Here is a 26,657-nt window from a genome sequence, read left to right on the forward strand (position 1 = left end):
GATGTTTGGTTTCATCAGGGTGGTTATTCTCTCCAATGAGGTTGATGATCCACCATCCACCCACACCTGCCCATCTTATGTGAGCCTGGCCCACATCCTTCAATAAGTTCACCAAAGAGCACCGATGCAAAGGGCTGGCCACCTGCCTTGCTCTTGCCTAATGGGCAAGGCGACCAATAGATCTCCAAGGCTGTCACAAGGGACTGCCCACTCTCAGCTAGTGCCCAGCCCATCACCTTTGATAATATCCTTTTTATGGTGCATCTTTTCCATTATACTTTGTTCATTATGTTTCATAATGTGCCATTACTCATAACCACCATGCACCTTAGCCACTAAACTTCTGGCAATCCTCAATTCCAATTCTCCAGCAACTGTACAATCCTATGATTTATAGCCAGAGAGCACCAAGAAAAGGTTAATGGAATTACAAAGATGAGGCTTTGTTTTAGCATGAAGCTCTCCCACATCTGTCCCCCTGCCCAAAGTTCCCTGTGCTCTCTAGCTCCCAATGTTGTTTCTTAGGTCCAGGATACTCTTGATGCTTCATCCTTATCTTTTGAACTCCTTCCTCCCCCTGAATGCCAAATTCAAAGGCTGCTCTCTCTAGAAACCTTTCTCTGATTTCTCTGACCACCTTTCCCCTTGGACCTCATGTAACCCTTTGTTTAATTGCTCTAATATACCAATATACTAAAAATATTAGTGAAGCTTTAAGTTATTAAATCTTAGGGAAATAAGATTGTGAGCGGCAGAGACAGAGAGACCGCGAGATCTAAGTATTTTAGGAGTAGCATCAAAGTCTCCTTATGAAGGAAATGACAACTGAGCCAAGTTTTGAAAGAAATTAGGAAGTCTAAGAGCGGAGGCAAGGAGGGAGTGCATTCCAGGCATGGAGGACATTCAAAGGTATGGAGATAGGAAATGGGATGTCACATATGGAGAAGAGTGAGAACAAAACAGGAGGGAATGAAGAAAAGATCTCAGTCTAGATCTTGGAAGGTAATGTCCACTGGGTGACATCCCTCCCTCTATTCAGCCTGTCTATCTCTCTGTGTCTGACTGTCACACACACACACATACATACATACCCACGCATACTCCTCCCTCATGAAATACGTCCTGAATGGGTTGCCTACTTTGCCTCCCAATACTTTCTAGCTTGCTAAATATAACTCCTTCTAAATAGCATTTTCCTGAGTCAGAGCTTCAATTGTAACAAGGGAAGTACAACCCATGCTATCTTTCCATCTTAGAGATGATGGGAGGAACTGACAAAAAATAGAGCTAATCAAGAATGATAGTTTTTCTTCTTCCTAGGATTATATCTGCCTGCCTTGATTTGTCTTAGAGGCTTTAATGTTTTTGTTTATTTTTAAATAGATCCCCAACAAAAATGTTTTTCATGATTGTACATGTAAAATCTACATCAGACTGCTTACCATCTCAGAAAGGGGAAGCAGAAAAGGGTAGGAGGGAAGGAGAGTATTTAGAACTCAAAAAAAATTTTAATGAATGTTGAAAAATTGTTTTGACATGTGGAGCTTTTGCTGCACAATTTTAAAAGTACTTTTCCAGGATATTTATTTGAGAGCTCATCCTGGAGCCCTCCCTCTGATTATAAATTCAGACATGAACTTGGTAGGAGGACATAAAATGGAAATGGAACAGATGATACAGACACTCATGACCTTTACAGAATTTACAACAATGGTGGTCCTAGGTTAGGACCAGCCACTTTCATAAATCAAAGCCGACTTCTTTGGTGGGTCCTAAACCAAGAATTCTTGCCTCAAAACCTCAGGAGGCTGCCATCACATTATCATAGGATTTGGAGCTGAAGGAGACCCCAAATTCTACAGATGAGATGAGAAGACTTGCTCAAATTCACCCCGCTTTTAAGTGGTGCAACTGGAATGTGCAGTTGTTCAAAACTCTAGCAATAAAGATTTCAGGCCTATAACTAACAAAAAAGTGAGGGAAATTTTCTGAGGCAAGGAGGCTCCCCTTGAATCACTGTATGGGACGATCAAAGACCTACTCTGCCTAATGCAAAGGACAGGCTTACAGAAAACCCTTTAACAAACTCCTTGTTGCTCTAAACTGGAGAGAGTTTGTAACAGGCTTGGGACCCAATAGGATTCTTTACAAAATAGAGTCAGCCAAGGCCCAGAGAAATTAAACAAATCACAGGTCACAGGGTAAGTCATTGGCAGAAGCGGGCTAGAATCCAGAGGTTCCACCAACACCTTAGTGGCATGATTCTCTGAGAAGAGAGGTGCACTCCCAGGAATGCCAAGACCACCACCCCACACCAGGCCCTCTTCCAATAAAACCCTAACACCTCCCCTGGAGGGGAAGGGAGAGCTAGCAGGCTGCATTTCCAGGGGTTTGGGGGTTCACCAACCTTGTGGACACTCTGTGGGTTTTCCAGCCATGCAAAGTACATTTCCTCCACATAGCTGGTGCTACCACTTGGGAAGGCCTCAGGTGGTCCGGAGGAGAGACCTCGTTGGCTCAGCTGTGGGACATTGAGCTTTGCCAGAAGCTGGGTGGCCTGAGGTCGAAGCCTAACAGCCAGGACCTTCAGCTGATTCATCCTGGGAACAAGAAAAGAACCGTAAGAATTCAGCCACCCCGTAGCCTGGGCATTGAACATCCTGGCACTGAATCAGTAACTTCCGTCAACAAATTCAATACATATTTAGTGAATACCTGCCTCTTTGGCTAGCTCTGGATTTCAGAAAAGGGTACGATACAGAGTGGGGGTTCAAATCCCTCCTCGGATATCCATTTGCTACGTGGCTCGAGACAAATCCCTTTACCTTTCCCGCTTTAGGTTCCTCCTCTGTAAAATAGGGAAAGTCAGGCTTGTCCTACCTTTCCCACTGGATTGTATGATGAAATGATAAGTGTTTGCTAAGAGCCTACAATGTGCCATTTACTAGGAATACCAGAAAAAAGAAGGAAATGGTCCCTACACACAAGATGCTAACATTCCACGGGGAGAAACGAGTATACATACACATACATTTGTTGTTGTTCAGTCATTTTTCAATCATATTCCTCTCTTTGTGACCCCACTAAGGAGTTCTTGGCAAAGATACTAGATTGGTTTTTCATTTCCTTCTCCAGCTCATTTTGTACAGATGAGGAAACTGAGGCAAGCAGTATTACATGACTTGCCCAAGGTCACACAGCTAGTAAATGAAAAGTGTTGTACATACATACAACACAAGCACGAAAGCAATCACTATGAATATATGCAAGGCCATTAAATACAACTGGGGAGAATGGGAAAGGTCTCGTGCATTAGGGGAAGTTGAGCTGAGCCTTGACAGAAACCAAGTCAGTAGAAAGCACAGAACATTCCAAGCATGGAGACCTGAGACAGGGAACTGTCCGTGATGGGAGCTGCCATCAAATGGAGGAATGGCACACTGATCACTGAATGTGTGGAAAGGAGGAAAGTAAGAAAACAGAAGGGAGGGAGGGGCCAGGTTAGGAAGATCTTTCTTTCCACGCCAAACCAAGGGACTTTATACTTATTTATATTTGGTACTGGGGAAAAGGGAGCCACTGGAATTTACTGAGGAGGGGAATGACATGGGTAGACTTACACTTTAGGAAAATAGCTTTAAATTGGAAACTGTTTAATTAAATAAATACACTTTTTTTTTTAAAAAGTGAACATCACTTTGGTGGCTAAGTGTCAAAGTGTATTAATATAGGGAGAGAGTTGAAGCAGGAGGCCAATTAGAAGGCTAACAAAGAGAGGTAATAAGGGCTTTAATTAGAATGGAGGCTGGGTGAGTGAAGAGAAAATGCATACCAGAGATGTTGTGAAGGTAAAAATAAGATTTGGGGCTGGGTTAGAATTGAGGATGACACCAACAAGGTAACCAACCTGGGGGACTGGAAGGATGACAATGGCCTCCATTGTCATAGGGAAATTCTGCAGAAGGGTGGGCTTTGGGAGGGGGAAAGAGGAGACGTCACTTCTGTTTGGGATATATTTGTTGAATTCAAGATATCTACAGAGAGTCCATTTTGGATATCTAAAAGACAGTCGATGTTGTAGGACTGGGAGAGACCAGGCAGGATATGTGAGCTACACCACACAGATACAATGATCTAACCCAGAGATACTGATGAGATCACCAAGAGGCATGATGACACAGAACAAAAAGAGAAGAGGGCCTAGACAGGTATTTGTATGATAGGACCACAGATGTGGACAAGGAAAGGATTTCAGAGGCCACTGAGTCAATGTCCTTCATTTAACAAATAAGGAAACTAAAACCCAGAGAGGCAAAGTATCTTGCCCAAGGTGGTCACACAAGGAAAAATTGTTTTAAGGAGAACTAGATGCAGACCAATATTTCATACCCTATACCAAAGTAAGGTCAAAATGGACCATAAAGACATGGGGTCATAAAGAGTGATACTATAAGCAAATTAGAGGAACACAAAATAGCCTACCTGGAAGATCTATGGTGAAGGGAAGAATTTGTGACAAAATAAGAGAGAGAGGGAACATTACAAGATATAAAATGAATAAATTTGATTATATTAAATTTTAAAGGTTTTATGCAAACAAAGCCAGCATAACCAAGTTTAGAAGGGAAACAACAAATTGGGGGAAATTTCTATAACAAATTTCTCTGATAAGACTCATTTCTCAAATTTATAGAGAACTAAGTCAAATTCATAAGAATACAGTTCATTCCCCAATTGACAAATGGTCAAAGGAGAATATGAACAAGCAGTTCCCAGATGAAGAAATCAAAGCTATCAATAATTATATAAAAAATGTTCTAAATCACTCTTGACTAGAGAAATGCAAATTAAAACAACTCTGAGGTACTACACACACCTCTCAGATTGGCCAATATAACATAAAGGAAAATGATAAAAGTGGGAGGGAATATGGCAAAACTGGGACACTCATACATTTTTGGTGGAATTGTGAATCAATCCAACTATTCTGGAGGGCTTTTTGGAACCATTTCCAAAGGGCTTTAAAACTGTGCATACCCTTTGATCCTGTAATATGCTACTAGGTTTAAATACCAAAGATGTCATAAAAAAGGGGAAAGGACCTACTCATACAAAAATATTTATAGCAGCTCTTTTTGTGGTGGCAAATAATTGGAAATGATGAGGATGTCTATCAATTGGGGAATGGTTGAACAAATTGTGGTATATGATGGTGATGGAATACTATTGAGCTATAAGAAATGATGAGCAAGATGATTTCAGAAAAAGCTGGAAAGGTCTGTGGGAACTGGTACAGAGCTATAAAATAAGTAGAGCCAGGAGAACATTATACACAGTAATGGGAATATTGTGGAATGATCAGTGAGGATACTCTCAGTGATACAATGACCCAAGACAATTCTGAGGGATTTAGGACAAAGAATGTTATTCACCTCCAGAGAAAGAACTATGAGAGTTGGAATACAGATCAAAGTATACTGTTTTTCATGTCAGATGATGCTTTTATTTGAGGGTTTGGTTTTATATGAGTATCCTCTTACAACAATGACCAATATGGAAGTATGTTTTGCATGATAATACAGGTATAATCCATATATCCAAGAAGGGGGAGAGAGGGAGAAAAATGCATGTTGAAAGTCATTACAAGTAATTGGGAAGATAAAATATCATTTAAAAAATAAAAGACCATTGAATAAGTGATTTTTTCCCTAACATTAAAAAAGTGCCAGAGGCAGGATATAAATGGCAGCCATAGCTATTATCAGGGCCCCAAACCTGTCTCAACTATCTTTGGGAGTGGGCATGATGACAATGAAAGCTAAGATTTATATGGCACCTACCATGTGCATATTCTTAGCACAGTTCTAAGAGTTTTATAAATATTATTTCAAGTTGTTATTCTAGACTTTTAGAAAACACAAAGGACCTTGGAAATGTCATCCCATCCATCTTTTCAACCACCTCAGACAACTGAGATTCTTTCTTATATTTTTAAAGGCTACAAGATGACAAGAATATGTTCTCTCCCCTTGGGCCTTCTTCCATTGCCTACTCTCTCCTTCAAGCTCTAAATCAATGATTCTCTGAGTCTGGGAGCCACCATAAAATACTTTCCTATACATCAGCCAAAATCCTTCATGATATAGTATGAATCTATTATTATATTCCCTCATTCTGACCTTATTGGAAACAGAACCCCCACTAACAAAACCAACACTTCAGGGTTCAGCCAAATTATCTTTAAAAAAATTTCACTCCTGTCAAACTGAGATGATTGTCCCCCAAAGAAAACTACATAATCTCATTTCTGTAGTAGTACTTCGACTGATTGATGTTGATTGATTAAATGATTTGTAGTAATCCCAACATATCCCATCTAATTCTGTTGTTGTTCAGTTGTATCTGATTCTTTGTAACTCCCCTTTGGGGGGTTTTCTTGGCAAAGATACTGGAGTATTTTGCCATTTCCTTCTTCTACTCCAATGGTTTGCCATTTCCATCTCCAGCTCATTTTACACATGAGGAAACTGAGGCAAGCATGTTAGGTGATGTGCCCAGGGTGACACAGCTAGAGTAAGGGTGTGAGGCTAGATTTGAACTCAGGAAGATAAGTCTTCCTGACTTCAGGGTCAGCATTCTATCCACTGTGCCACCTAGCTGCCCATCCAAGTTGGAAGGGAATTCAGAAATCATCTAGTACAAGCCATATTTGAAAAAGAAACACCCTCCAAGGAGATCAGGGGAAAAGGTTCCATATATGTTCCAAAAAAATAGTAGCTTTCTTTGTGGTGGCAAAGAATTGGAAACCAAGGAAATGTCCATCAATTGGAGAATGGCTGAACAAATTATGATATGTGGAGGTGATGGAATACTACTGTGCTCTAAGAAATAATGAACTGGCTAATTTTAAAAAATTGGGGTTACAAAGAATCAGACACAGCTGAATGACCACAATAACAACAACAGAATTAGGGGGCATAGGATATGGATGGGATGAATACAGATCTCTTAATGAAGAGTGAAACCAGTAGAACCAAGGGAGCATAGAAACAGATACAAAATTAATATTTAAAGAATAACTTGTGAATGTCTACCTCCAGGGGATGACTGATAAATTGAAACACAAAAGATATATATTATATACATAATATAAATATATTTTTTTTGGTCAGGTGACACTTTCTTTTTTAAAACCCTTACCTTCCATCTTGGAATCAATACTGTGTATTGGTTCTAAGGCAGAAGAGTGATAAGGGCTAGGCTATGAGGGTTAAGTGACTTCCCCAGGGTCACACAGCTGGGCAGTGTCTGAGGCCAGATTTGAACTCAAGACCTCCCATCTCTAGGCCTGGCTCTCAATCCACTGAGCTACCCAGCTGCCCCCGGGTGACACCTTCTATGGTGTAAGATGAGGAAAGAGGAGCAGAGATAACCTGGAAATAAATTTCACTAAAAAAAATTTAACATTCTTTTTATTGGGTGGGACACAAGTGGGAGATAGATAAAAAAAAATCTTGTTCATTGAAAAAAATAAGAATACTATAACACACTCAACAAGTGGGTTATCCTGCTTCTAGAAGGCTGAAGCTTTCCATTGAGGGGGGAATCTGCTATACTGCCTGAGGCAACCCATCCCAACTTGACATCACTCTAATTGTTAGCAAAATTTTCCTATTTTAAAAGATGAAAGAATTCGATTGATGCAATAACAAACCTTGACTCTAGAGGACCCACAAGGAAGCATGTTACCCACCTCCTGCTGACAGATGATGGATATGGAATACTGAATCTGAAATTCATTTTCAGACATGGCTGATGTGTATGGATTTGTTTTTACTGAAATTTATTTAATACAAGGAAGGAGTTTTTGTTGTTGTTTTGTAATTTTTTTTTTCATTTGGGATAGGGATTTGGGGAGAAGGGAGTTATTGAAAGTGATTAGGAGAGACATTTAGCTAGCACAGTGGATAAAGAGCCAGGCCTGGAGTCAGGAGGACATGGGTTCAAATCTAGCCTCAAATATTTCCTAGCTATGTGACCCTGGACAAATCACTTAATTAACTCCAATTGCTTAGCCCTTACTGTTCTTTTGTCTTAGAATTAATACTAAGAAAGTAAGGAGGAAGAAAGGGAAGGGGGGGGGAAGAGAGGAAGGAAGGAAGGAAGGAAGGAAGGAAGGAAGGAAGGAAGGAAGGAAGGAAGGAAGGAAGGAAGGAAGGAAGGAAGGAAGGAAGGAAGGAAGAAAGGAAGGAAGGAAGGAAGGAAGGAAGGAAGGAAGGAAGGAAGGAAGGAAGGAAGGAAGGAAGGAAGGAAGGAAGGAAGGAAGAAAGGAAGGAAGGAAGGAAGGAAGGAAGGAAGGAAGGAAGGAAGGAAGGAAGGAAGGAAGGAAGGAAGGAAGGAAGGAAGGAAGGAAGGAAGGAAAAATACAGACGACAATGGAAGGGGCTTCAGAAGGGCATATCAACAAGAAAGACTGTTCTGAAATTAGCACACTGAATTTATTAAATACTTTTTGAAAAATGTAAGCTGTTTATGGTAGAGATTCAAATTTTCATATTAAATCTCCTTTTTTTATTCTTGGTAAATAGAAATTCTCATGTTAATTGACCAATTAATCAACAAACATTTATTAAGCACCTACTATGTACCAGCCATGTTAAGTGTTGGAAATAAAAAAAAGAGGCAAAGTCAGTCCTTGCCCTCAAAATGCCTACTTATAATTTGTTAAGTACAAAGTAATAAAATAAACACAAATTTTAAAGTAAGCTCTTCCTTATGCTGCACCTAAATTTATCTCTTTGCAACTTCTTTCCAATTGATCTTAGGAGGGGCTAAGGACAACAAATCTAATTTCACATGACAGCCTTTCAGATACTTAAATGTCCCAAGTCTTCTTTAACATTCAAAGTTCAACTAGTCCTTATATAAAATATGTACTTGAGTCCCTTCCCCATGCTGGTTGCCCCTCTGCTAAACATTCTCTAGCTTATATTCCTTCTTAAAATGTGGTGCCCAGAAATGTAGTCTGACTAGGGCAGGTCGCTCCTTTATCCCCTCAAAACTTTGACTTTTTTAATACAGACCAAGACCATATTCACTTTTTTAGCTGCCATGTCATTCTGCTGAATCAGATTCAGATTGTGGTCTGCTAAAGCCCTCTGACCTTTTTCAGACTAATTGCTATCCAACTATAACTTCCTTCATCTTATATTTGTGAAGTCAATTTTTTGTACCCAAGTTCTGAGGCTTTACATTGATCCCAACTGTATGTCAATTTATGAGATTCAGCCCAGTGTTCTAGCCTATCAAAATATTTTGGAATCCTGGTTCTACCATTCAGTACACTGACTCGCCCTCCTAGCTTTGTGTCATTTGTTAAGGACTCCATCTTTGTCTCTATCCAAGTCACTGATGAAAAAATGTCAGACAACACAGGTCAGAGCACAAAACCCAAGAGCAAGAGAGACTCTTGGGTTCCAATCATTCAACCAGGTCCAAAACCATCTAGCTGTCTTTTTGCTAGGCTATACCTCTCCAGCTTTTCCACAAAAATAATAAGAGGTAGTTCTGCAAACTCTAAGGAATTCCTTCAGGTTTCTATCATTTATTTCCACCGTAAGAACCATTCTTTCCTTGTTGATGAGAAATCACATCAACAAGAGGATTTTCCCTTCTTCTTTTTTTAAAAAAACCTTACCTTCTGCTTAGTATCCATTCTAAAACAGAAGCTGACAAGGGCTAGGCAATTAGGGTTAAGTGATTTGTCTGGAGTCACCCAGCTAGAAATTAATTATCTGAGGTCACATTTAAACCCAGATCTTCCCAACTCCAGGCTTGGCATTCTATCCACTGTGCTACCTAGCTGCTCCTCCTTGTCATTTAATTCACTTTTTGAAATATACAATTATCATTAAGGGATATTAAGAAATCACTACCTGCTCTGCCTTTGGCAGAAAAAAACTTCAGCACATATCTTCTCTAACTATATGATATCATTGTGCTGGTCTAATGCTTTATTTCCCAAACTCATCTATTTCCTCCTTCTGTCCACAACTGTGGTCTGTAGTACACTCTGATGACAAAATCACTTCAGGCTAGTAAGGCTAAAAATTGCAATAGATGTAAAATGAATAAATCTGATTACATTAAACGAAAAAGATTTTGTGCAAACAAAATGAATGCAACCAAAATTAGAAGAGAAGCAACAAATTGGTAAAAAATCTTTATAATAAAAACCTCTGGCAAAGGCCTAATTTCTCAAATCTATAAAAAGCTAAATTAATTTTACAAAAAATCAAGCCATTCCCCAATTGATAAATGGGCAAGGGATATGAATAGGCAATTTTCAGATAAAAAAAATCAAAACTATCAATAAGCACATGAAAAGTGTTCTAAATTTCTCATAATTAGAGAAATGCAAATCAAAACAACTCTGAGGTACCACCTCACACCTGGCAGATTACCAATATGATAGCAAAGGAAAGTAATGAATGCTGGAGGGGATGTGGCAAAATTGGGTCACGAATGCATTGCTGGTGGAGTTGTGAATTGATCCAACCTTTTTGGATGTCAATTTGGAACTATGCCCAAAGGGCTTTGAAAGATTGCCTGCCCTTTGATCCAGCCATACCACTACTGGGTTTATACACCAAAGAGGAAAAAAATTTGTACAAGAATATTCATATGTGACCCTGGGCAAGTCACTTAACCCCCATTGCCTAGCCTTTACCTCTCTTCTGCCTTGGAAACAATATACAGTATTGATTCTAAGACGGAAGGTAAGGGTTTTAAAAAAAAGAATATTCATAGCCACACTCTTGGTGGTAGCAAAAAATTGGAAAATGAGGGGATGCCCTTCAATTGGGGAATGGCTGAACAAATTGTGGTACATGTTGGTGATGGAATACTATTGTGCCCAAAGGAATAATGAACTGGAGGAATTTCACGTGAACTGAAATGACCTCCAGGAATTGATGCAGAGTGAAAGGAGCAGGACCAGGAGAACAATGTACACAGAGACTGATACGCTGTGGCACAAATGTAATGAACTTCTCTACTAGCAGTAATGCAATGATCCAGGACAATTCTGAGGGACTCATGAGAAAGAACACTATCCACATCCAAAGGAAGGACAATGGGAGTAGAAACACAGAAGAAAAACAACTGCTTGATCACATGCTTTGACGGGGATATGACTGGGGATGTAGACTCTAAATGATCACCCTAGTGCAATTATCAATAATATGGAAATAGGTCTTGATCAATGACACATGTAAAACCCAGTGGAATAGCTTGTTGACTACAGGAGGAGGGAAGGAAGAGAGGAAGGAAAGAACATAAATTATGTAACCATGGGGAAATATTCTAAATTAATTAATTAAACAAATGAATTTTAAAAAATAAATTAAAACCACAATAGACTTTTGGGACAGCCTATATTTCAACTTCTGGGAATTTTCACCAGCTTTCTTCCTTCCTCTTACTTTTCCAGATTAAAGCTTTTTTAAATAGATTTGCAAGACACCATGGAAATATTCTAACAAGACTTCAATAATAATAGGGAAATATTTTATCTCCTTTAGTTTAAAGAGCTCTAGGGAAATTTGTATTGCATGACAACACTGGAATATAACCTATACCAGAGGGAGAGGAGGGAGAGAATTTGGATTGCAAATGATCAGAAATTGTTAAAAAATTTGTTTCTACCTGTGATTGAAAAATAAAAGGAATGAGGCGTTCGGAGGGGGAGGGAGAGAGGGAGGAGAGAGAGAGAGAGAGAGAGAGAGAGAGAGAGAGAGAGAGAGAGAGAGAGAGAGAGAGAGAGAGAGATCAAAAAAAGGTTTCATAGATGAGATAATACCCAAGCTGGGAGTTAAGGGAAGAAGGAACTACAATAGTTGGCAACATGAAGAGAGTTCATTCCAGAGATCGGACACAGTATACACAAATATCCCAGCTTCAGACACTTACTAGCTGGGTGATGCTGGACAAGTCATTTAACCTTGTTTGCCTTGGTTTCTTCATCTGTAAAATGACCTGAAGAGGCAACTAAGTGGCTCAGTGGAAATACCAACCCTGGAGGCAGAAGGACCTGGATTCAAATTTGACCTCAGATACTTCCTAGCTGTTTGACCCTAAGCAAGGCACTTAATCCCACTTGCCTAGTCTTTACTGCTCTTCTGCCTTGGAACCAATACTTAGTATATGTTCTAAGACAGAAGGTAAGAGTGTTTTTTTTTTTAATGAGCTAGAAAAGAAAATGACAAATCACTCCAATATCTTTGCCAAGAAAAGTCCAAATGGGGTCATGAAGACATGACTGAAATGACTAAAAATATATAATACATGGAAGCAAAATGAAGGATGAGATTTTGGAATTGTTAGTGGCTTAATTTAGATTGGCTCTTTTTTCCTCAATGGTGATGGAGATAGATAAGCTCCAATGGGTCTCGAGGATAGGGATGGTCTTATGTTTCTCTCTCATCCCAAAGCTAGCATGGAACCACAATGACTTGGTTCAGCTATTGCTGGGGGACTCTCACACCACTCAGGTTAAAAAAATAAGGCCACAAGCTCATGACCCTTGTGTTGTTTCTGTCCCTGATGAACCATTCTTCTTCCTACCTTAGATGATATTTTGTTAGAGATGGAATGAACTAAGCAATGGTCTTGTGAACTTTGAACGTTTAGGAGAGCAACTATAGGTCCATCTATAGCTACCTGAGCCAGATTTGCCTGCAGAAACAAGGAGCAACCAAGGTCCAGTGCAGGACTGGACTCGCCCTGCAGCTAAGACGCTAGATGCCAGGAGTCAGGGAATAACTCTGGTCATTGCAGAGGCCACTTTCAGAAATGAGCTGAGCTGCAATTGTTTTAAGTTTGAGCCCACTTTTCCTAAATTGGGATTGAGACTGTTTGCCCATAGTTTGGGGGGATACGTTCATAATTTCTATTCTTGCTATTATCTTCTCAGCAAATACTCCTTTGTAAAAGCTTTTTAAAAATTACTGAAATTCAGAATATGTGGGGAGTAGTATGAAATAAGACTGGAAAGGAGTCAGGCTATGAGGGTCCTTTTTGTTTTTATCTAACCCATAGGAACCCTCTGAAGATTTATTTGAATCCTCCGATCCCAGTAATGCATTAAGAAAATTACTATGGTGGAAATGTAAAGGGTCCTGAACACAGGGAGAAAATGTAGGAGACTCCTGCAAGTCTAGGCAAGATTTAAGTGGGGTCTTATCTGCCATGTCAACTTGGAAGAAAGCAGTGGGAGAAAACCTCAGCAATCTGTCTTTGGCCCTTTGCTATTTTTATTAGTGACAGATGAAGATGTAAATGGCACGCTGATCAAATCTGCAGATGACATAAAGCTTCAAAGTAACAAACCGGATGACATGGACAGGATTCAAAAAATCTCAACAGGCTATAACAGTAAGCCAAATTTAATAAAATGAAACTCAGTAGAGATCAATATAAGGTCCTGTACTTGGGTTAAGAAAAAATAAACCATATAATATAAGATGGGGAAAGAAGAAAAGACCTGGTTGGGGGTAGGGAGAGGGGTAGGAAGGTTCTCAATAAGAATGAACAGTAATGGCATAGTCACAAAAGAGGCTAAGGCAAATTTAATTATTGAGAATCCTCTTTACTTTGCCCTAGTTAAGACACACTTAAAGAACGGTGTCCAATTTAGGATACCATCTTTTAGGGAAAATACTGTTAAGTGAAAGAATGTCCAGAGCAGGATAACCAAGATGTGGAGGGTCCTGGAAACTATGCCATATAAAGGATGGTTAAAGGAATTAAGTGATGTTTGCTTGGAGAAAAGACATAGGTAGACGCAAGAGCTATGCCTTCTGGTATTCTGTCATATAAAAGATTAATTAGATTTGTTCTGCTTTGCTCAAGAAGGCAGAACTAGGAACAGTGGGTGAATGTTACAATGAGGAAAATTTAAGTTTGATGGGAAGAATTCTCCAGCAATCAAAGCAGTCCCAGAGTGGAATGAGTCGCCCAAGGGAAGTACTGGAGTCTCGAACCCCAGGAGTCTTCGAGCAAAGTCTAGATGCCTACGTGCCACGTGTGTTTCAGAGGAGATTCATGTTCACATCTGGATTGGACTGTAAGACCCTTGAAGTCACAGAATTAAGGATCTAAAACTGGAAGAGATCCTAAAGGCTATTTGATCCAAACTTCATCCCTCCTCTCCGTCCATTTTCTAGATGACCTCCAGGGAAGTGGCAGCTCAGGATGGATGGCCTCAGTCTTCTGTCAGAGGGGAGGCCCTCAGTGGAGGAAACTCTGCTGGGGATGGAAGCAGAATTGGGAGGCAGAGGGAAAGGTCTGGAACAGTCTGCCCTCAAGAATGTGAAAGGGAGGAGTCAATAAAAGAAGAACAAAAGGATTACTGTCCAGTCAAGATCCCAGTTAGGGCTAGGAAACAAAAATCTGTGGGAGATCTGGTCTGCTGATTTTCTCCAGCCAGGTGATTTTAAAAAAAAAATTAAAAACACAGGACCTGGGTTGGTAGACTGCAGGGACAAGGAAAGAAAGTGGGTCACAGGATCAGATGGCATGAACTTCTAATGAACTTCTGGGCTTTCTTTGTTCTTGTGAACTTTGAACATTTAGGAGAGCAACTATAGGTCTAGCTATAGCTGGACAAATAGCCCCAGGACTATTTCTGAGGCTCATATAAATTTAAGGAACTGCTAGGTCAGGAAGTGCGGCTCCCAAGTAGAATAGTGTAGTCCTAGATATTGGATTTACACATCTGGCTATGCTTGCTTCAAACACGGGGAGGGATGGGGGACATGCTGCCCCATCTCCCTACTTAGACTGTATAATCTATAATCCCTAACCTCAAGGGACTCATTCATTTTCCAATCAACGAATCAATAAGCATCCATTAAGAATGGCCTCCAGCATGCTACAGTTCGGAGATATAAAAACAAAAACAAAAAAAAATCAAACCATCCCAAGCCTTTAAGATGCTAATATTGTATTAGAGGAAACATCCGTAGACTCTGTGTAAATAAAAGATGCCTACAAAGTGAAGATAAAGTCACCGCGTGGAGGAGGAGGGCAGCTACCAAGATTGAGATGGACATCATCCTATAAAGGGGGCCGGCAAGCTCCTGAGGTAAGGAGGAGAGCCCTTCTGAAGAAATAATAATAATAAACAGTAATAAACATCCATTGAGGATGACGACAATATGGGGCAGTTGGCCACCAGGATGTCACCAACTCCTGGTTGATTGTTTTAGTCATCTTGCACCAACGCACACGTGTAGACGCTCCATCGTCCTGCTCCCACTTGGGTTAACGGCCAACATTTTGCTCATCTCTACTGACATTTTCAGACACTGGCCCTGGAGGATCCTCTCTGAAGTTCATGGGTGGGTGCTCTTAACAAAAAAGAAAGTCCTCACCTTTGGGAGTCCACGCCGGACTTCCCGGGACCTTTAGCCCCGGTTTACAATTTGTTACCAAGCCAACCCCAGTGGTGGGTGCAGGATGAATGTCCATTTGGTCAGCAGCTCTGCCCAGCCCCGGGCTTTGGTCCTCCAGGGACTCACGGGATTAATCGTTAGAATTGTGTGGGCAGTTTCTAATTCCAGGTTTTAAAGGGGTTCTGCCACTGTACGAGCTGGTACGCCTCGCACAACCCCACACATTTAGGTGGAAAAATAAGCCCTGCGGTTCTAGATGGCTGAAGTCAGAGCTGACTCTGCATTTCCCTATCCTGGGAGGGCCCATGACCCCAGAGATGGAGAGACCGATGACCCGCCATTCCCCTCCCCACCCCTAGGAAAAAAGGATCAAAGGGGAGAGTTTCTGACACCCGTCAGCACCAGAGTGAGCATCACTGAAGAAAATGCCAAGAGCTAGTGAAGGGATGGATGTTACATAAAGGAAAACTCATCTCAGGAGATGGAACCTTACATTAGAGGAGGGGCCCCAGGACTATTCTGAGGCTCCTGTAAACTGAAGGAACTGCCTAGGGTGTAGGTCAGGAACTGGGGCTCCCAACTAGAATAATAATGACAGTCCTAGATACTGGATGTACACAGAACTGCCAGAATGGATGAATCTAGAATTCCCTTCTCTCATATATAAGCTCTGCCCCAGCCCTAGTTCAAAACTCCTCACTCTCTGCTCCGTGTCTGCCATGCTGCACCCCTTTATCCCCCTTTCCCAGGATCACAGAACCTAGAACCAACTTGCCCAGGGTCGCATAGCCAGTAAATTAAGAGACAGATAATACTTTCAGTCTCTGGATTGATACCAGAATGATCACGGCCACCCCTGGGAAGATTTGCCGTCTCTGTGTTCTGAAATGTTGTTTATTCTGTAGGAGATGCTGAGATCCCCACCTCTGTGCACGGCAGATGAGCTAAAGTGGGACCTGATTAATGGATTCCTCCTACAGTACCTGCAGAAGATACATACTGTAAGCCCAGAGAAAGGAGGCCCCAGTTGTAGTCCTTGCACTGCCCCAACAGGAGAGACAGCTTTGGGAGAAAAGCACAAGTTCAGACTCACATGTATTTATTAGGCAACTACTATATGTCAGGCAGAGCATTCAGGGCTGAGGATAGAAAGACAAAAGAAAACTATTGGAGACGGGAGGTCCTAGGTTCAAATTTTACCTTAGACACTTCCCAGCTGTGTTACCCTGAGCAAGTCACTTGACCCCCATTGCCTAGCCCTTACTGCTCTTCTGCCTTGGAGCCAATACACAATGTTGACTCCAAGACAGAAGGATAGGGTTTTGTTTTTTTTAAGTGAACTATCCCCTGACCTCAAGAAGCTTCCATTCTACTGAATTTACCAAGCAAGGCAAGCTGCCTCTTAGGAAGTGGCTGCTTCCAGAGAAGAGGATTCCCTTTATTCCTTTATTTCCATTCCTTTCCTACCTTAGCCTGGTTCTACTTCCATTTGTCTCCTTCCTGAAAAAAACTAGCCCTTTAAAGAACAGAGATCTTTTCTTATTTGTTTTTGGTCATAAGACTATGCAGAAGGAGAACTGCATAAGAGCCAATGTGGTCCAGCGGTAAAACCACTGGATTTGGAGTCAGAAGTCTGGCCCAGCACCCCAAGGTCTGGTACATAATAGATAATGAATGAATGTATGAATGAATGAACGGATGGATGAATGAATGAATGAATGAATGAATGAATGGGTTCAGATATCAGCTGCTTCTTTCTACCTTTATGCCTCTGGGCAAATCCCTCTCCCCACTGGTGCCTCAGCTTCCTCATCTGTGAAGCACAAGGGTCAGACTACCCAGGATCCCAAGGACAAGCACCCAAGATGCTGGGTGCTGCTGCTGGCTTCTCCCTTAGCTAGCACGTCCGCCTGCGCGGGTGCTTTCCTTGGGGTTTTTTTCCCGGCGCCTCTCTCTGGGGTGCTCCCTGTTTATCCTCTGGCTCAGACGCTCTGAGCTGTTAATTGCTTCCCCGTGACTTTGCTTGTTCTGTGGGTTCTGACTGAGACACGTGTGTGTCCACCCAGCGTTCCTGAACAAACCTGGCTTGTAGCCAAAGGGCTGATGATGCACAGAATCAAATGCTGAGGGGATTAACAGGGCCGGGGACGGGGCAGGAGAGGGTGGGCCGGGGGCCTTTGTGCCTTCTCTACTTACTCGAGGTCGAGCACTTGTCAAATGCTCAGAGGTCAGTGGAGCCAGCGTCCAGGGTCCCGGATCCCCTGGGAATGGACAGGAGTGCCTTCTCATGCAGGGGAAGACAAGAGCCCAATAGCAATGGATGGCACGTCTGGACAAAAGGGAAGGAAAGGCCAAAGTAAATCACAGAACCCGAGATGAAAGAGACTGAGTCACTGGGGCACGAGCCAGGGCACACCCCGGGACGGAGGCCATGCAATCATTGTGCTGCAGAACCTCCTGGTGCCAAGTGTTTCCCTTCTGGTACCTTCTAAGCACCCTCCTGACTTTTTCCTCAACACCAGCAGCCCTGAAGCTCAGGTTTCATGACCCCAAGGCACACACACACACTCTCATAGAGGTCAACGTGGCCATCTCTCTTCCAGCACCAGCTCCCTGATAGACGTTCCCATTCATTCATCAAGCACTTGATGTGCACATGTCTAGTACCACATGAGCCTTCAGAGACTCTGTCGTCCTTGTAGAACAGCTGGGCTGATAACATAGAAACAAAAAGTCAACCAATAGGAGGGACACCAAAAAGCTCTATGGGTGGGCTGCCAAAAAGAGCACCACAAGCCATGTAGGGGGGCGAAGAATTCTGGACTTGGAATCAGAAGACCCAGACTCTGTTGCTAATTGGCTTTATGGCCTTAGGCAAAGCACCAGAAGGGGCTTCAGAAGTCATCTGGCACAACCAGTACTCAAACACATTTTTCAAGAAAAGCTCTTCCTTGGGGGCAGCTGGGTAGCTCAGTGGTTTGAGAGCCAGGCCTAGAGATGGGAGGTCCTAGGTTCAAATCTAGCCTCAGACACTTCCCAGCTGTGTGACCCTGGGCAAGTCACTTGACCCACTGCCTAGCCCTTACTACTCTTCTGCCTTGGAGCCAATACACAGTATTGACTCCAAGACGGAAGGTAAGGGTCATTTAAAAAAAGAAAGAAAAGAAAAGCTCTTCTAACCATGGAAAAATATTATAAAATAAACAGATAAATAAATAAATGGGGATGGATGGATGGGTGAATGAATGGATGAATTAATAAATAATGAATGAATAAATGAATGAATGAATGAATGAATGAATGAATGAAAGCTCTTCTCTGGTTGTTTGTGGGTCTCAGCTTCCTCATCTGGAAAAATGGAGATTATAATACCTATCTCACAGGAACATTGTGTAGATTTAGGGAAAGAGCAGCTCTAAAAGGATTTGGAAAACTATACAACGCCATTCGAATGTAGGGAGTTAGCATCATCCCTGCCACACCTAGGAATAGTTCTGGGGCCACACGAGTCTCAACACTCCAAGGTTCTAGAATTCCCCCCTTCATAAGAGTCATCTCCAAGGCCTGGGATCCCAGCATCCCAACTACAGCCAAGGAAAAATCCAGCTGAAAATCAACCATTCCGGCAAAAGCAGCCCCCTAAGCTCTGGGAGCAGCAGAGGATAGATCTTTGAGCGCAGGAAAGAGCTGACTCCCACCATCCCATAAATGCCAGCTGTAGGAACATTTTGTTTTGAAAACATATCAACTCGGGAATGACCTCAGCCGGCACCTGCGGGCTAACCAAGGACTCGCACGATTCTGGGCATTCACCTTCACCAAAGTCAGCAGGAGACTCGATGTACCCTGAAGGGGTTCAGCCACAAGCGCCAGCCTTCCCAAGGGCTGGCTTCCCTCCAGGAGCTGGCCCTGGCTCTGATTTTATAAAAGGATTAGGAAGAAGGAGAGAGGGAAAAAGAGAGGAGTAAGAGAGAGAAGAGAGACACAAAGAGAGGAAGAGAGGGAGGAAAGAGGAGGGAGGAGAAGCAAGAGGAAGGCAGAGGAGGGCTCCGAGGGCATCAGCTTTGCCCATTTCCCGCTGCCATCAGGGACCCTGGGGGTGAATGATCCAATCAGCCATCCATCAATCCCAGCTTCCCTCCCTGCAATAATATCAGCCTCTCTGGCTGGAAAACAACATGTGCCAGATGTCAAAGTTTCCTCTAGACGTGACCTACAGATAAGCAGGCTGTAGCCACGGGCTCGTCGCTCCCTTTACTGGTCTCTGGGGCCGGCAGCAAGGACAGCGGGCCAGACTTCTCCTCCCCGGAATCTTCCTTCTCCTCACTCTGACCCGCCTTAGAAACCCAGATTATTTCCTACTTCTCCAAAGTCTTTTTTTTTTATTTGTTATAATTAGAAGCTGCTGCAACGGTATAAAAAGAGTGCAGGCTTCAGAGTCAGAACATGGGAGCTCCAGTCCCACTCCAGACACTGGCTTTGCGACCCTGAACAAATGGCCTGATCACGATGAAGGCTGGTTTCTTTATCTGTAAAACGGGGGTGCCGATATGACCTAATTTATGGGATTTTTACAATATCTGATTTGATTTGATTTTTTCATTTACAAAATATCTCCCTTCTAGTTCCCCATCACAGGGTTAATGACAATATTAAATGACATTTACTTGGCGTTTTAAGGTTTGAAAAGCTCTTTGCTTAGGCTTATTCGACTAAGCATTGCAGGGATCACTACGTTTATTTTACAGGTAAGGACACTGAGGTTCAGAAAAGCATAACCATGGCCAGGGCACCAAATAACTGGCATTGATAGAGCAGAGGCATCCAAATGGTGGCCCGCAACTCCAGAGTACAGCCAAAACTGGATTAAAATGTAATTGGAAAATGTTTAAGAAGATAAATAAAACTGCAACATTTTCTAAGTCCACGTGGCGATACTTCTATTTGAGTGGGACATCACTAGTGAAAAATGTCCACCCTGAAGTCAGGAAGCTCCAGGTTCAAGCCCAACCTCGAGTCTGAGCAATTCTTGTAAACTCTCAGTGCTCGGGGCAATCTCTGGACGTCCACAGCAGAGACAGGGTGAAACCACTTTGATTGAGGGAGATTTCTCATCCATTCCCTACCCCTATCCCAGGCAGAGGCAGAATTCGAATCCAGGTTTCTTTTCCTCTTAAGTCCATCTTTACAGGCCTTAAAATGCTGCCATTTCTCCCAGGATAACTGCTCCCTGCTCAGAACTCCTACGGTACTTGCCATCCTACCATTCATCTGGCACTTGTCAAAGAGTTCCTAGTCTGACTAGTCAAATTTTCATGTAAATCTCCCCAACCAGACTGGTATCCAAGGATCATGGGGTCATGGATCTGGCGCTAGAAGGCCCTTAGAATCCATCTAGTCCCACTTATCTCCTCATTTTACAGATGATGAGTTTCAAAGAAATTAATTACCTTGCCCAAAGTAACCAGTAGCAGGGAGTTCCTGGAGGTGATTATCTGCACTATCCCAAGGAAACTCCTTAGATGTGGCTGTTGACCTAAAGGAAGAAAATAGTGGATGCAATTGAGAAGCCAGTGCTTAAGGAAACAGGACCCAAATGAATGGAAAAGAGGGGCAGCATTAACAGAGAATCTGATAGGAATTTTTCTGAGACAAGACAAGAGTCTTGGATATGGAAATTGGTCCTAAGGACAACATGCAAATTCATGAAGCATTCCTTTATTTTCCTTTTTCCTATCTCAATTAGATTCTAATTAGATTCCCTTCTCTTCAATTTTGTATTCCTGGAAGGCAGACACTATCTTTTGCCCCTTTTTCTACCCCCCCCCCATGGAACATAATAGGTACTTTACTGTTGATTGATTGAGTCTCAATTCAATAAATATTAAGCATTCAATGAATTCAATAAATATACAGCATTGTTCTAGGCACTAGGAGGTATTCAAAGTTGAGATGATAATCATCAGCCCTATTGTCATGGAGTTATAGAAGTATTACATATTTTTAGAATACAATTTAAACTATTGATAATGGTGTATTTTTTTAACCCTTACCTTCTGTCTTGGAATCAATACCATGTATTGGTTCCAAGGCAGAAGAGTGGTAAGGGCTAGGCATTGGGGGTTAAATGATTTGCCCAGAGGCACACAGCTGGGAAGTGTCTGAGGTCAGATTTTAACCCAGAATCTCCCATCTCTAGGCCTGGCTCTCAATCCACTGAGCCACCCAGCTGCCCCCAATAGTGTATTTTTTTTTTAAAAAAACATAATACAAGCAAAATGAGATCTAGAGGAAGACCATTATTGACCAGAGCAACAGGACTGGGAAGTTTCCTGGAGGTGGTAGTATTTAACTGAGGCATCAAAGTACCAGCAAGTAGGTATGCAGCAGATAGAGTGCCAGATATGGAGTCAGGAAGATCCAAGTTCAAATTCAGCCTTAGACACTTACTAGCAGGGTGGGCAGTCATAAATGCCATCAACATTTCAAACTCAAGAGAATGTGGTAAATGGTGGTACCTCTAATAGAAAAATAGTAAAGTCAAAACAGGGTAGGACAGAAAAAAAAAGACAAGTTTTGTTTGGGCTGTGTCAAGTTCGAGGAACCAATAGATCATTCAAGTAAAGATATCCTGCAGGAGGTCAAGAGAGCAGTCTAGTGCTAAAGATGGAGAGATATGGGAGCTAGCAGCTATAAAGAGGATAAAGCTGGGGGTATAATGCATGTCAGTATCAAAGGTATAGAACAGGGGTTCTTAACCTTTTGTGAGTCATGGACTATCCTTTGGAAGTCTAATGAAATCTGTGAATGCCTTCTCTGAATCATGTTTTTACAATTCATAAAAATAAAATACAAAAGATTACAAGGAAAACAATTATTTTGAATTACACTCATCAAAATAGTTTTTTTTTTTAAAAACAAGCTTATGGATCCCTATTATAAAGAAAAGAACAAAGGCTGATGGCAGATTATTCAATCACCCTCCTTGAGGTATCAGGGAGAGAACAAGGAGTAAATAAAAGAAGACTCGAGTGAGATAGGAAGAGGAGAAGGAAAAATTAGTATCATGGAAGCAAAAGGAGAATGTATCCAGTAGGAAAAGATGGCCAATAACATCAGATACTACAGGGAGTGCAAGAAGAATAAGGACTGAGAAAGGGTCTCTGAATTTGGCAATTAGAAGTCATGGATAGGGGCGCTTAGATAACACAATCAATAGAGCACCAGACCTAGGGTTGGGAGTACCTGGATTCAAATCTGACCTTAGACAATGTCTAACTGTATGCTCTTGGGCAAGTCACTTAACCCCAATTACCAAGCCCTTACCTCTCTTCTGTCTTAGAATTGATATTTAGTATTGATTCTAAGATAGAAGGTAAGGTTATTTTTTTTTCTGTAAAGTCATGGGTAATGTCTGAGCTTCAAGTCTTAGTATAAAATAGTTGGGATGGAAGCTAGAGTGTATGAAAAAATGATGAGTAGTGAGTAAGTGGATCCAAAAGGAATAAACTATTTCAGGAAGTAATTAAAGGGAAGTAATTAAATGGAGTAAAACAATGAAAAGAAGGATATGAATTTCAAGAGCATTTATCGAATAAGTTGTACTAGGTACTCTGAGGTATGCTACAAGAGGGAAAAAAATGCTTCCTAAGACTATGGACTCTAATTGGGTCAGAGTGAGACTATCCAAGTCCAGAAAATCCTTGGGGTCCCCGGGTGTCCCACAGACTTTGGTGGCAGATTAATTTTCAAGACCCAAGACAAGCACATTAAGAGAGTGCAATTCTCCAAAGCTGAGGGAGAGGTAACTTTGGGGATGGAGTATTTAAAGTGAGAAGAGTACAGAATGGCTGAACAAATTATATGACAACTGCACATCAGAGAATGTTAATGTGCTGCCAGAAACAAAGAATATGATGGATTCTGTGAAACAGGAGAGGAATTGTATGAACTGAGGAAGGACAAACAAAGTGGAACCAAGAAGACAAGCAATAGCCACAATGACTACAATAAAGCAAATGAAAATTATGGTAAAAGGCAACTGAATTTAGATTAAATGCTCTGGCCAATATTAGTTCTGGAAGACAAATGATGAAACACATTTCTGTCCACCCAGTTGCAGGAGAAGGGGATAGAAAACAATGGACACTGAATGTTGCAAGGATTAATTGTGCTTAATTAGTTTTTCTTTGTTATAAGGAAGGGTTCCTATGAGCTGCAGGCAGAGGAAGGGTGGGGAATTACAGAAAATCACTGTAAAGAAAAATAAATACCAATAAAGCTTCAAATTAGACAAATTAAAATTAAAATGAGAATACATATGGACCAAATTTAGCCTATGATCATTCAAGAATGTCTTGATTTGGTCCACGAAGGAGCCGGTCTCTAGGATAGATCTATAGGGCTTGAGGACACACAGAGACTGAGAAGTTGGCTAAGGATCATTTATTAAGTGATTGAACCATCCAAAATACACTAGTTAAACTTTTTATGTGTACTTTTAATTACTTTTAACACTGTTGATTCTACCATATTTGCTCTTTCCACTTATGAATAAACTCTAGCTGGCATGTAGGGTTGAAAAAGAAAAGGCAGATTGTATATGAATCTATGTATGTTGCCAGAAGCCAGAAAAGAAGAACATGGTAATGAAAAGCACATTGGTTCTGGAGGATTCTAATCTTTGTAATACCTATGTGACCTTGGGCAAGTCTTTTAACTTTCCTGAACTTCAAGCCTCCTTCAATGTAAAATTCAGGGGTTGGACTCGATGGTCTCTGAGAACCCTTTCAATTCTAAATCTATGATTCTACAAGTCAAGAGGGAAGAGACAAAATAGTGAGCTTTAGCCTGGTCAGGAGTATTCTAGAATTTAGAGATTTTTGAGGAAAGATTCCCAGGGCAAATATCCCTTCCCCTTAAGAGAGAGAGAGAGTCATTTATGACTTGATCCCTGGGAACTGGGGATTCTTCCCAGTTCTCACCTGTGAGAGAAAAAAAGGGGTCTTAAAATACAAGCTGAAGGAGATCTTGAAATTCATCCAGCTCAGATCATTTTACATCTGAGGAAACTGAGGCCTTGATAAGTAAAATGAACTGCCCAGCTTACCTCAGTAATTAAGTAGCAGAGTCAAGATTCAAACCTAGCACTTCTCATTCTAAATGCCTAGCAGCACCTCCACTACATCCTGATGTCTTGCCAAGGTCACACTGGCCTTTGCAGGAGCTTCAAGAGAGTTTTAGATCTTCTGGAGAAGCCTCAATTACTTCAATTCCTAATAGAAAGAAGGCTCACATAGCACGTAGTCCAAGGTCACATAAGCAAATGAGTGGTGGGTTAGAAACTAGGTCTCTTTGCTCTCTGATTAGTATTCTTCCCACATCTCCATTGCCTGATCTCTGCCCTCAAGGACCTTGTAATTTAGTGGGAGATACAGAATGGGAGAGTGAAGGAATTCAAGAAATGTCACAGGGCAATGTGGGCATGCTTAACTTGGCCAAGTGACTGAGCTAAGTTATAAATGCTAAGGTTTCGGAGAGAAGGATTCACTGTGAATTGGAGTGGTTTGGGAAGGCTCCATGAAAAGAGAAGAGAACACTCTGGACTATGAAAGAAGGGCAAGATTTGGAAAGAGAGAGGAAGGACTTGCAGCCTAGGGAAGCGGGTCCATGCAGGAATGTGCAAGGTATGTCTGGGCAGTAGAGTTCAGTTTGCCTGGAGCATATCTATATGACAAAGGTATTGGCTTTGGGGACTGAGTGTAGAGGGCTCAGAAGAAATTAAACAACATTCATTGGTGGTTTAAAAACAAAAGAATTTTTTGTCAAACGGGTTTGCTGAATGCCACTGAAGAGCTTTTATTTGATAGACAATAGGGAAGATTGGGAAAGTATACAGGAGCCATGGGAATGGCACTAGAGTCACTAGAATCACACAAGATGGCATGACTGTGTCAGTATCAACACTACCAAATCACCAGGTACTAATTAAGTACCTACTATGTGCCAGGCAGAGTGCTAAAAACAATTTAGAAAAAAAGAAAAGCAAGAACAGGCTCTGCCCTTAAGATCATATTTTCTAATGGGGAAGACAACATGCAAACAACTATATACCAACAAACTCTATCAGGATCGATTGGGGATAGTCTAAGAAGGAAGGCACCCGTATTCAAGAGAATCTAGAAAGGCTTCTTTCAGAAGGTGCAGTTTTTAACAGAGACTTGATGGAAGCGCAGAAGTCAGGAAACAGATGAAAGGGAGAGAATTCCAATGTTGGGGGGCATCGGATGTCAATGCCAAAAGTAAGGAGATGGAATGTCATGGAAGGGATAGCCAGACCATCAAAAGCTCTCAATTAAAGAATGCATGATGACGAGTAAAGTGTGAGAAAGGCTGGAAGGGGGCCAGATTATGAAGGGCTTTAAAACCAGATTTCCTATTTGGTCCTGGAGGTAACAGAAGTCTTTAGAGTGTATTGAATGGGAGGAAGGAAGGGCACCAGAGACATGGTCACACCTGAGCTTTAGGAAAGTCAGTAGTGTTGTTTCATGAAGGAAGATTGCTATAGTAGAAAGAACACTGACTTTGGATTAAGAAGACTTAGGTTCAAATCCCACTTTTGACACTCCCTGTGTGACCTTGGGCAAATCCCAACCTCCTTGGGCATCATCTGTAAAATGAAGGGGTGGATCTGGATAATCTTTTAAAAGTCCATTTAAGCCCCAAATGCTCTATCTCAACTAGACGGTAAGATCTTAGAGAACAAGAACATTGTCTTTTCCTTGGCCCTTACCAGTGATCAATTGATTTTTATTAAATAAGTAAATTTTTTTTTTACATTCAGAAACAAGCATTTCTATTTTCTTCTGTTTCCTGATCCCTTTCTTCTGCTGTTGGACTGTTGGAGAGGAGGGCCTGGCATCTCACACCCAGAACAAAAGGGCTTCCCTGCTCAACCCAAGAAAAAAAAGTCTGTTGAGCTTCACCAAACATAAGGTATTGCTGCTAAGTGGAAAGCAGGAGATATGGCAGGGCTCGAGCTTAGCCTTGGATAAGCGGCTCGCTGTTTGTGGGCGCTAACTGTCTCATGGAATATGATTTGAGAGGGAGCCAGGAGTGCCTGAAATTCTGCCTTCAGAGTTTCACTCTTCTGGGCTGTGTAGTTCTTCCCAGCCTGGTCCTACTCTGATTTCTCCCATCCCC

At 41.7% G+C, this 26,657-nt stretch overlaps 1 protein-coding gene and 1 long non-coding RNA gene across 10 annotated transcripts in view; one reads left to right on the top strand and one right to left on the bottom strand.

Annotated features, from left to right (window-relative positions):
* The window catches only part of OGDHL (oxoglutarate dehydrogenase L), a 72,857-nt gene that overhangs the window by 44,740 nt on the left and 1,460 nt on the right, over positions 1-26,657 (bottom strand). For 4 of the 9 annotated variants that reach the window (XM_007478626.3, XM_016432740.2, XM_007478628.3 and 1 more), the window contains exons 2-4: positions 20,906-20,991; positions 17,652-17,784; positions 2,408-2,600 (exon numbers count right to left, since the gene is read on the bottom strand). In XM_007478626.3, the coding sequence (XP_007478688.1) occupies positions 2,408-2,599 (192 nt within the window). In that variant the 5' untranslated portion in view covers position 2,600; positions 17,652-17,784; positions 20,906-20,991. Of the gene's footprint in view, positions 1-2,407; positions 2,601-3,907; positions 4,061-17,651; positions 17,785-20,905; positions 20,992-26,657 lie in introns of those variants that run through there. The other 5 variants (XM_007478630.3, XM_056800977.1, XM_007478629.3 and 2 more) reach the window with 4 other exon arrangements.
* LOC103093023 (uncharacterized) overlaps positions 24,947-26,657 on the top strand; it is a 59,568-nt gene continuing 57,857 nt past the window's right edge. Inside the window, exons 1-2 of the long non-coding RNA XR_460226.3 lie at positions 24,947-25,141; positions 26,299-26,450. This is a non-coding gene — a long non-coding RNA (uncharacterized LOC103093023). The remainder of the gene's footprint in view (positions 25,142-26,298; positions 26,451-26,657) is intronic.

Source organism: Monodelphis domestica, chromosome 1 (assembly GCF_027887165.1).
Source record: "Monodelphis domestica isolate mMonDom1 chromosome 1, mMonDom1.pri, whole genome shotgun sequence".
Taxonomy (NCBI): domain Eukaryota; kingdom Metazoa; phylum Chordata; class Mammalia; order Didelphimorphia; family Didelphidae; genus Monodelphis; species Monodelphis domestica.